The sequence below is a fragment of the Pempheris klunzingeri genome, chromosome 1 (assembly GCF_042242105.1).
Source record: "Pempheris klunzingeri isolate RE-2024b chromosome 1, fPemKlu1.hap1, whole genome shotgun sequence".
In the NCBI taxonomy this organism is placed as follows: domain Eukaryota; kingdom Metazoa; phylum Chordata; class Actinopteri; order Acropomatiformes; family Pempheridae; genus Pempheris; species Pempheris klunzingeri.
Window position 1 is genome coordinate 28,666,014 of NC_092012.1, and position 12,361 is coordinate 28,678,374.

The following is a 12,361-nucleotide window of genomic DNA, read 5'->3' on the forward strand; positions in this document are numbered from 1 at the left end:
TCACAACAAGAAAACATCTATCCCAGAAATCACTAGACGAATATCAGCTACCATCTACAGCCTCCCTTTACAATTTTAGAAAAAGAAATTCTGCGTGATGCACAGTGTACTCGGGCATTATACGTGTCCTGCTTTCAGCTGCTGTGCTGTTGACAGAACTGTCAGCGGAGGAGGCCATTACACTGACAGGGTGAAAAGTGAAGGAATGGAGGAGGAATTTTCATTGTCTGGTTACACTGGTCCTCACAGGTTGACAACAACACAGTCATCAAGGGCACAAAACTATAGCTGCTCCGACAACAAACCTGATTCCCTTATATAGCAAAACCACACACAGATACAGTGCAAGCCACCTCCATTGAGCAGCTGGAGCAGGGAATGATCATTAGTATGGGAGAAGGTTACCCACTGGGTTTAATGGTATGTGAGATCAGCACAGGTTTTTAATGAACGGTGGAGGAAGTAGCATGAGTTCCTTCACATACATAGAAGTAGAAGTCGTGCATTCAAAATCTTATTTAGAGGGTTAATTTAGCATTGTATTTAGCATTGTACATTAGGTTGGAGGACTCACAAGAGATAAGACTGTTAGTCCTTAGTATGGGTCATCCTACAAAAAGTCTGGATCCTGTAGACATCATCAGGATTATTTCAATCCACATATTAAGAGTTTTGACTCTGAGACACATCTCTGTATTCTTCTGTTATGCACTTTAGCTGTAGACAAATGTTTCTGTCTATCTCCCCCATGCAGCCTACTTGAAAACTATCTCTGCCGTTCGTCAGCCTGGTGAAGACAGCTTGTCCAGCCACTGTTCTCACAGTTTCTCAGGAGCTGACAGACTAACAGCTAGACAGAGAAACTGTCGAGAACTGAACGGACACTTCTTACATGTGTCTCACATCTTGCAGTCAAACTCCACAAAGCTCCTCTACAGCCACAGGAGACGTTACTCAACTGTTTTCACAAGGCTGAAAAGTGCTTCACATCAAACGTAAACTGATCTTGATATATACAATTAGTGGACTGCCCTTTAAAACTCCAGAGCTGACAGCAGATGTCTTGGAGTAAAAGTGCTTGTTATGCAGATAGGTCTCTTTTTTATAAAACTGCTTTATTATTATTAATGTATTCAATTAAAGTAACAATGTTGTAGGTGATTGTGTAGCCAATTTCAACTAATTAACATATTGTTCGGTGGTCTAATCTATAAGAAGGTATTGCTTTTTATAAGTTGAAAATATGCTTTGTTAGTTAAATATTAACCTGCAAAATAACTAGTAACAACACTTGTTACATAAACTTGTTGTTTTGGATTTTCTGTCTTACTCTCGCTCTTTCAGCAGGACTTTCTGGGACTCATCCAGGCGAAGCTGCAGGGCGTTGAGTTTGCTGGAGTCTTCCTCCACCGTACTAATGTCCTCCCACAGCTGCCTGCTGCGTTCCTGCCGGCTCAGACACGAGGATGAGCGAGAGCTGGCTGGATTGACACCACCGCGGCTTTCCCAGTCCTCTTGAGTGTCGCCACTCGGGGCACTGGAGCGCAGGACGGACTCCAGCACCTCCAAGTCCTGACAGAGAGAGGGAGGTTGAAATGAGAATGTTGTTGTTGATCTAAGGGGCATACTGTACATTGGTATAACACTGAACCTCTCACTGCAGTGATATCCAACAGAGCAAGAGAAAAAACATGAGCACTCTAGTTCTGATGAGTCTGTTGTTATCAATAGAAATATTAACACAATGACAAAGTATCCACCCATTGGCTCCAGAGAGTACCACACCTCCCCTGACTTTTGTCCTCTTTGGAAAAACGTTAACCTGTTGTGGAAATTTAGCATGTTTCAAATAATGAAACTGGGCACAATTCACTCCCTAGGCCTTCAAACGGAGCTTTGACGATTCCTTTCATGATGGTTTTTGTCATTCTTTGATTCCTCTTTGAAGGTGAGTGTCGCATATTTGGTGCCTTCAGACAGAAATGAAAAAAGGCAAGTTTAATCATGTTTCACCTTTTATCATTATTTTGTTATTAGCATACTACAAGGCGACAAATCGGTAATTCTTTGGTTTTGTGTTCTTCCCACCCTCTTCCCTCCATTCATCAAAACTAAGTGGGCCATATAGATTGAAACTAACAACAAATAGACTCGTTTTTACAAAGTTGCCATGGAAATGAGTAATATTTATTGTGAAGAGCAGGGCTTGGTGTGCTGTCATGCTAATTTGATCACGTCCTAAAGGTCTAGTTGATCAATCAGATTGCTTGGTTGGAGCTACCTGTTGTGTGTAATGGTTTCCACCTCCATGTCCCAGGAATAATCCATTGGGAAACATTTATTCTCTTAACATTCCATTACTCCTTACAAAACATCAGCAGGGATGAAGGCTTCCTTTGAGTTTCAGTCACATTCCAAGCTACCCATATCTCTTGTACGGACTCATATGAAGCTCCCTGATTTTCAAACGGTTGTCAGAAATATGGGCCTCTATTTTTTCTCTCCTCACTGTTTTCCACTTCATCCTCTGTTCCTCCCTACAAGGCTGCAAATCAAACTGTTTCATCCAGGAGTCCATCTGAGGTTTCTGCCAGCACGCTGTCGCAGCAGAACCCTGAAAATCTTGGGTGGGTTTTGGTGACCAAACATTTTCACATCTCATTTTGTTTAATGGCCTTGACAGAAATTAGATTGGAAATGTAGAGCTTTTAGTCCTCTCCACATAGTAAATCTGTCTGTTTTGGCACTGCAACAGTGAAATCACAAATGTTTCCCCACCCTGTATCTTTCCCAGTATCTGCCAGATGTGAAATGTGAGGTCTCTGTCTCCCACAAGCTTCATAACACTGTGTGGTTCTTTAAGTTAATAACCATGCTGCCTGTGAGAATTCCTCACAAATATCCAAGTCTGTGAATGGGAGTTGTAAAGATATGTGGTTGAAAAGTATAAGATGAATTGAGAATTTTATTTAGTGGCAGTATAAAATAAAGCAGCACAGCTCCATTGTGCTGCAGTGACAGGATGGTGATAGAAATGCACATTAGGCATGTATTGCATGTATTGTATTTGATTTATCTCAACATGCATTGGGTTGATAAGATGAATAACAAGACTACAGCTATGCTAACAGCTCTGTGATGTGTTACTCACAGCAGTGCTGTGAGCCAAATGCTCACATCAGTGTGCTCACATACTTAAAATGACACAGTAGCATGCTAATGTTAACAGTCATAATGTTTAACATGCTCACCGTGGTTACCGTGTGCTCATTATGATTAGCATTGAGGCCTACAATGGAGGTTAATGAGAATGAAAGACATTCTGACCTGTTGGTGGAGCTTGGGGAAAAGTCAAGGGATCACAAAAACTATTGGAATTCCTGAATTTATGAAAAGGGGGACATGGCTGTCTGAACCAAATCAATCTGCAGCAATCCATCCAATAGTTGTGGAGACATTTGTCGCAAAAATTGTGGATTTGGACCTCACAGTGACACTAGATCAGTGATCATCAGGATATTCAGTTCAGCAGCAGAAAATTTCTTTTGTGCTCCATTACTTTTTAAACATCTGATAAAACAGCACAGCATCAGGTCTCTAGCTGCACCACGTGCAAATCAAATCATACCACAATAAATTGAAAAATTGCAGTGATGCAAAATTAGCAAAAACCACAGATGACAGTAAATTGTGGCAAGCTTAGTAAATATTCCTAAAGTAGTCAGTACTTCATTTTACTTCATTCTCTTAGTCTAAAGGCACTGATGTGGATGTTGCTGATTGCAAGGCAAAACATTTATTCTCACTTTATAATGGAACAAATCCAAACTGCCTTTCATTCTTTTCTTAATGGCAAGGCCTGTGGCCCTCTTGGGTTTGGAGTAGAATTTTTATGAAGCCCATGGCAGACATAACTGCCCCATTTCACTCTGGATGATGAATTGTTCAGTGAAAGAAGGGATTTAGCATACATCATATTTAACAAACATTAGAGTGTTAGAGAGAGGTAATCTGTGAAGCTACCTTACTCTGCTTATGCTGGATGGATGTTGGACACTAAGCAGGCTTTTGATCAAATCAAGTCGAGACACATGTTTGCCACCCTCAGAGAACTTGGCTTTAGTGAAAAATTCATCGACTCTGTTGAGAATGATTTATGCTTGTCCCAAATCCTCAAATCAGGAAGGGTCTCCCAAACTCTTGCTACACCACAGAATTAGAAAGAATTGCTGCCTCTCCTCTATGCTCCTTGCTCTGGCCATTTCTATCATTGCCAGTCCCTACATCATAAGGTGCAGCACATCTGACTGTACCACTTGTATACAGATGATGTGATACTGATTCTGTCAGACATAAGGACATCCCTCTCTCCTCTTCTGGGTCTTGATCTTGAACTTTGAACAGCTTCCCTGGTTTACTATGAACAGCTCATGCCTCTGTCTGATGGTCTTCACTCTGGCTTCCTTGATAATCTAGCCTTTAGGATTTCCTAATTAGATTAACAATGCCAGAAATCTAAAACATCTTTTTGAAGTTAATTATTTAGGTTTGATTGGTAATCTTAACATACCATATATAAATAGAATCTACACTCTCTTTCTTTAGTAGAGCATGTTGATATTATCAAGATGGTAGTGGTCCCTAAAATTATTCATCTTTTTCAAAATCTACCTATTTTTCTCACACCCTTCTTCTTTAAGACAATCGAGTCCAATATACGTCCACCGTCTGGACTAACAAGCCCTCCTGCATCTCCATGCTACACCTGCAGAAGCCCACGGCTGAAGGTGGCCTGGCTCTTCCTGTCTTCCTTCATTATTATTGGGCCTAATGACAGAGTGTGGGTATTCTGGAATCGTGCTTCGGTTATGGTTGGGCAGACAAGCACTCCTCAATGGCCAAAAATTACGTCTTGTATGTCAAAACCCCCGTTTTAAGCCAGGCTTGTTAGTCAGTTTTTTGTATTGGTCAGATAAGGGCCGGCCTTTTTTCTCTGCCAACCCCTTCTCTCCACATTAATGAGGCATGGATTAAGGATATTGGTGAGGAGATTTTGGATGACTTATTGACAAAAGGGTCAAAGCATGTTCTATCAGTGCTAAAACTTCAACACATCCAATTTTAAGTCCTTCATCCAACTTCTCTTGACTCTTCTCTCAGCATTACAACAAGCCTTCATGTTTGGTATGCTCACAGCAAAAAGGGTTATTCTGAGAGAATAGATATAACCTTCCCCTTCTTGCTCTTAAAAAATGATAAAATTATAAAAATTTGGTATACTTTGTCCAATGCCTATACCAAATTTCTTAAGATCTAGGGACTATTTACTGAATATAAAAGGTTAGAAGTATTAACATGGGAAGTTATTGCTTCATACTGTACAGTGTATCAGTTTTCTACCCCTCGTCTTGAGCCGTCGTAAGCCCCACATGGTCGTACAGACTGGCGTGCATGTGTGCACTTTTCCTGTGAGTTAGCAGTTTGTTTTAATATTGTTTCAGTCTGTCTATTTGGTCACCTTTTTTGCGTGTTATAAAACAGTAACCATTTCCTTCAAACACAGTTAGGACTTTCTACAAACCATTAAGATCTCTGCCGGTACAGCTTTAAGTCAGAACGCTTCAAGGAACCTCCTCACATGCAACATATTAGACTGACCCAAATAAATCCAAGGATAATCAGACCAGATCCAAACTGTAGTAGACATAAACAGGCCCTAATATGTAGCAGCACCATGATGATTACTCAGCAAGCAACTGCGGTGAAAACAGCAAAAATATAACAAAAATGTCATCAGAAAAATAATTCATTATTATGCTTTAAAGGGTAGTTTATAGAAAATCACATTTCACCTGCCACACCCACAATAAAACATTCCATAGTCAGCTGGGCAATAGATGGACAGAAGATAACAACCGTGGAAAATTGTCATTTAATATCTTACAGTTTTACAGAGGCTACTGAGTTCCTTAAAAATTCCCCATCAGTGGTTGTAGCAGCACGTGATCGTGGATGATACGGAGCATGCTCGCATCCATAGGATCCACCTGGAGTTACCTGGTCAGGTCTCACAACCAAACCCCCCTTCTCTAATGTCATTAAGTATCAGTGGAATATTTTCACATCCACCAATTATGAATTATTTGAATTCTTTTTTAACCTGTGATTTAAGAATTTAAGAATAAGAATCTGCATGCTTTGGGATGATGACACATAACCCTCAGTCTTCGAAAGATGCATTGAGGTCAATCTAGAATCAATCCCATTTTGCCCCAATTCCTGAGAAACTGATATGATGTGACTGATGAAAAGCATGTAAAATCCTTTTTAAAAACTTTGGATGCTTTATCATTTGTGCTATTATAATGTCAAGTTGAGGCATGCCAAACGGAACACCGAGCTGTGATGCTGCTGCTATCATTACAGGTAATCCCCAACAGAGGGACCCGGTGTGTAACAGATGTCAGTAAGACAAACTGTTCTGTGCCACATGTGGAAGTACTCAGCCTGTGTGAGAACCAGAACAATGGTGGGAGACAGGAAATGAGGCTCTGCTGTGTGTGAGTACCAGTTGGCCGCCATTCCATGACCACCGCTGCTGCCACCACCGACAGACATACAATCATGGTTTACTTGGAACGCTACAGCCTCAATGTGTATTTTTGTGTGAGTGTGCGTGTGTGTGTGTGTGTGTGTGTGTGTGTGTGTGTGCGTGCGTTTGTGTTACCATGGAAACCCTGCATGAGCTTGCTGAAGGTCAAGTCTGATAGGCAATGACAGTGATCTTCATTCACTCTTGCTTTGATACAGCCACCTCCATTATGAGGTTAGAGCTCATGTTCACACATGTATGTTTGTACAGTGTGGGTTTATTTGCGTGTGTGTGTGGTGAGATAGTATACAGTGCCAAAGAAACAGGAACCTACCGCTGCTCTACACACACACTGGGAGCTCACTGGAAAACACAGGAGGTCAGAGCAGATTTATCAGATGGGACAACAGAGTGCTTCTGTTAGTAGGACTGCAAGTACTGCTGCTATTACTGGGACCACAACTACTGCTGTGACTGGAACCAGTGAATGTATCGCAGAACAAGACCAAGGGCCGGATTTGCTACAAGGATTTTTACTGGGGGGCACACAGAGCAGGTGGACATGGTGTTGATATGAGTGTTAATATTGACGTAAATACAGCCAAAGAAAGACTTAAGTGTTTAAACACACAAAAAAGTTCAGTTGCAACCGTTAGTGAATTGACTTGATGAAAAATTGATGAACACAAACCACAGCATACATCCACTTTTCGTTAGCATTACACTAAGACGTTTTTGTGTTCAATAATGAAAACCTAATTGGTTAATTTTTGTTTCTAATCATTTGTAGTCATATATATATATATATATATATACACACACACACACACACACACACACACACACATATATATAAAAGCTTATATTTCATGCAAGTGCCCACTACAACATCCCTTGAAGCTCTGGCAAATTCCATCTGCAGCGTGTTTACGCCTGCTTTTCAGAGGCGAAGACTTTTCCCCACAACACTGACAGCCATAAATTGGTTGACCTCAGTAAATCTGGTGGAATACATAATTACCAGCCATGAGAGCACATGCTGGTGTTGTTTGGACCTTGTGAGTCTCCGCAGCATCATGGCAAAACTGTTAGACAAAGGCAGGTTGGTGGGTAAACAGATTCTGTAGCATCTATGTAGTAGCAACTATGGAGATGCCTTATAGATGCGTAGTTGAGATCTGCCCCATTACTTTATGTCCCTAGCCCAAATTAGTTTGACGTTGTGTGTCACTGTATCCCAGATTGAATCAATCTGTGCCAGAATGCATAAAAGAAGCTGCAAAATAGAGCTTGTTTTCACCATATAACATCATGATGAAAGGATAAAAGGTGTAAAATTGATTTGACTAGCATTTTTTAATTAACAATAAAAACAAAGTGGAGCTGAGACTGAGCATGAGTTCAGCGGGTATTTGTTAGTATAGGACAAAATGCAGAGGCTGTATAATTTAACTGTTCACTTATCAGTGTATGTTCATTAATGTGCTTTAATTCATGTGTTTGAGACAGGATTAAAGTCTGGATCTCCACTGAATGTGACTGTGTTGCACTTCTGTCTCAATCGTAATGTTGTTTGGTTACTTTGCCAACATGTTTTATAATGTAATTAGAATTAATTAGAATTACTACAGCACTTTGTCTTGTCTTTATGTTGTATATCTACTGTCTATTGTCTACTCTACTGAGATGTAAGTGTCTCAGGCAAAAAGAAACTTGCTCAGTGGAAAAAAGAGTAACTGTGTGTTGAAAAATGCAAGGCAATTTTTTGTGATGGTTCAATTGGATACAAAGTCAATGGATAAACTCAAGCAGACAGGAATTCACCTGGTGCGCAAACTGACATGAAGACATATCAGTGGGAGTTGAAAATGTGTCAACTTGAGATATTCCCATTTATCGCGGGGATTCATGAAGCTCAGAGAGATGCAGAGATGAGAGGAAAGAGGAGAGAGAGACACGAGGGAAATAACAGAAAGCTGTGGAGTTCCTGTGAGTTCTGAGATCAGTCAGAGGCTCAGCTAAACACAAACACATAAACAGCCCCACTCCCACACATGTAGATGTGTGTACGACTACAGTCAGTTACATTTTTACACATGATGCAGGCTGAACTTGAAATTTGATGTTGTTAACATGGGAATCTTTCCCATCTCCACTGTCCAAGTTCAATTACCGTAATTGCCAATGAATCTCAGACTCCTTCAAACAATGCTCTTACAGATATGTCTAAAAGAGAAACAAAAGGTAGGTAAAAACAAAAAGTAGAAAAAAGACATCAGTCAATTCAGAATCCATCCCATATGGCATGACACAGAAGCAGAATCTGTCTGTGAGGCTGCCACTGTTTACATCACAATGGTCTAAGGCCTGTGGGAAATACTGTTCCTTAAAGGCCACTGACACCAACAATGAGATTACATTGTTTCTTAGAACATAGTCTGAAGAAATGAGCGGACCGCGTGACGTACTGTTGAGTAACGTTAAGTTGTAGGGCCACACTTTCCCTAATATGAGTTCCTGAAGTTCCTGATTACTTACACTTATAATTTCTATCTTTTCAATGTAAAATGGCTTCCACAGAGCATTTCAGAGTGGCTAAAGACTGAGCTATGACCCATAATGATACTTAAATTTACAGGTTGAAATTCCTCTCGTGAGTGAGTTGTGTGTCAGTATTAAATAGGCTGAGCAAAGCAGCGGGTCAGGTCTGTGTTTGTGAAGAAGCAAAACTCTGCAGTACACAGTGCGTGATGCATGTGTACGTAGCAGTGTCTACTTTAGACTACTTTGCAGAGACAGTGAGAGGTTCCCACTCAGACGACCGCCGATGATGAAAGTGCAGGCAGGTAGAGACCGACTTAGCCAGTGAAGAAGAAAAAGCACCAGTTTGACCACAGAGGCTAACACACAGTGGTGGTGCTTAGAAGTACTCCGATCTTTAACTTAGGTTAAAAAAAAAGGAATACAACACTATGGAAGTACTCTGTTGCAAGTAAAAGTGCCTGCATTAAAAGGGTTATTTAATTAAAAGTACTAGCTTAAAAGTAAAAGTATTAGCTTAAAATATTCTGATTAATAATTATTTAATTATAACTATTGATGCATTCATGTGTTCATCAGTTTATTGCTGCAACTGGTAAAACTGAAGCTCATTTTAATCTATTTATACATACTGCTGGGTAGCTTGTGAATATCCCCCTGGGGACCAATAAAGCCTTAATGATATAATAATAGAATGTATTTATTAATTATATTTTGAAATGCTAACCTGATTCTGCAATGTAACCAGTAAGTAAAGCTGTCAGACGACTGTACTGTCCTGTACTGAGCACAGAAGAGCTTGTAATTCCATGGTTGCACTTTTCTTTTGAAATTAAAATAGTGACCAAGTGAGAGAGCTGGTAGCACCAGTGGAAAAGTTGGTCTGGAGCCCTGAGAAGGTTCAGGAGAAAGATGGTCTGCACAGAACAGGCTGACAGAGAAGAAGTACTGCAGCATCGCTGAGCCCTCAGGGATAAGCAGGCATGATGTGTGTGTGTGTACCTGTGTACCCACACCGCTGGTGCCTCTTAAGTAGGACAACCCCTTCCAACACGCACGCACACACGCACACACGCACACACGCACACACACACACACACACACACACACACACACACACACACACACACACACACACACACACACACACACACACACACACACACACACACACACACACACACACACACACACACACACACACACACACACACACACACACACTTGGTAGGTGATCTATCGGGGCTGGAGACACAGCCTACATTCACTGTGGCTCAGGTCACATTGTCCATTTAGCAGCAGAGGACACGAGCACACTGATATCCAGGAGACACTCACCCCAGTTTATATCTACATGGCCGGATCTATCATTATACTATCCTGAATGTGCACCAAGGGACAGAGCAAGCCCCCTCTTATGTGCAAAGGGAAAAAGAAATGAAAAGAAGAAATGCCTTCACCTGTTCCCCGACCGCAAGATGACATCTTCAAATTGTTTATAGAAAATACTCCACAACCCAAATATATTAAAAAAAATTCAAATCCTTACATTGGGGCATGTTTGAGCAACAACAAATTTTTCTTGATATATGGCTATTAAGTGAAGCACTAGTTCATTGATAAACTTCTAAATAAACTTACTAAACTAAACAAAGGGGAGGGAAGAGAAATCAATTCAGGTACCAGGGAGACATGAAAAACGATCCATGACGTCCAGTTTGATTATTAGATCTGTGAGTTAAAAGGATTAACAGACGCTAAAACATTCCACAGACAGAATTTCGCATGTATTTGGCTGACCATCGCAACACTGCATCAAGTGTGGGAACCAAATTTCATGGAAATCCATTCAACAGTTGTCTGGGCATTTAACTTGCCACAACAGATTAGCTTTCCTTGTCCTGCACCTTAGCTTGGTCAACAAGCCGCTAAATAAACATTTGCTGGGGAAAAGTGCTAATGTCACTTTGCTGGCTGGATAACTGGCTGCTTCTCAGCTGCAGCACATTAAAGCAACATTATGCATTTATTTACCTTAAAACAACAGCTTTAAAATCATTTTGAAGGCACATAGACTTGTAATAGGGAGCATGGCACCTCTCTGCGTCCCCTGTGCCTGTTCTTGCACTATGTAACTTGGGCTGGACTTATTATTGGGCTGAATAAGTCTTCTCACAATGGTCATCATGGCAGAGGCAAAGAGAATGATAGGACACTGAAGGAGGAAGCTACGAAGAGAAAAAAAGAGGTGCAATTTGTATTTATGGCAGTGCTGTTGTAAAAGTGGTTAGCTGTCTGAAACTGTGGGGGCGCCAAGTCACATAAAATACTAATTGCTTGTAAATGTCACTTGGGTCTGGTTAGATGCGGGTGTGGTCCCAACTCTTCAATATCCATCTCACATGGCACAAGTGGATCAAAAGAAATAACATTTTGTGATCTAAATGTACATTGCAAACTCACCTTCTGCTGCTTTTGTCTGTCCAAGTCCACGTCCCTCACTGGTTCGGGCTCTGGAGACCCTGGGGGTCCGTCACCCACCCTCTCCAGTTTGCCATCAGTGTGGACCTGACAGGAGGAGGAGGAGGACGCGGGGGAGGAAGGTTGGATGGATGGAGAGGAGGAGGAGGAGGCACCACGAGGGTGTGCAGGGGAGGAAGAGGGAGAAGTGGCAGATGGAGGCGGAGACACGTGGTCGCCGTGGAGGCGTAGCGTCTCCTGCCGCAGGGTCTCGTTCTCTGAGGCCAGTTCCTGCCGCTCCCGCCGAACACTGGTCAGCTCCTTGGTGAGGGTGTCCAGTCGCTGCCTCAGCTGACGAACCTCGTCACGTGCACGGTTACGCTCTGCGCGAACCTGTGAAAAACCCAGGAAAACAAGATATTCTTGTCAGTCCAAAGCCTTTTGGTTTCCCTGTAAAAACAAGTCAGAAATACAGCGTGTAGCTTTGTTTAGTAAGTTCACTGTGGTTTTTAATCAAATGTTTCTACAACAGCCAGAAATAGTGCATTCATTGGGGACTATTTTTGGCAGCGGACTGATCCACAATTGGTGCTCTGGTGATTATTTGGCGGCAGGATGTTTATGTGGGATTGAGTCAAAATAAACAGTGTGTTTTCATCACAATGAAGGAACATCACCAGCGTAACAGTGTGGCTTTTAAGAAGCTTTTGAACAACAATAGAGCTCTATGGCACAAAGACACACAAGACTTGTTAGGAGACACATTTA

General features: G+C 41.5%; 1 protein-coding gene across 1 annotated transcript in view; it reads right to left on the reverse strand.

The window, feature by feature from the left end:
• Positions 1–12,361, reverse strand: part of ccdc102a (coiled-coil domain containing 102A) — a 63,285-nt gene that overhangs the window by 22,551 nt on the left and 28,373 nt on the right. Inside the window, exons 3-4 of the mRNA XM_070830109.1 lie at positions 11,597–11,986; positions 1,331–1,572 (exon numbers count right to left, since the gene is read on the reverse strand). Coding sequence (XP_070686210.1) covers positions 1,331–1,572; positions 11,597–11,986 — 632 coding nt within the window. The remainder of the gene's footprint in view (positions 1–1,330; positions 1,573–11,596; positions 11,987–12,361) is intronic.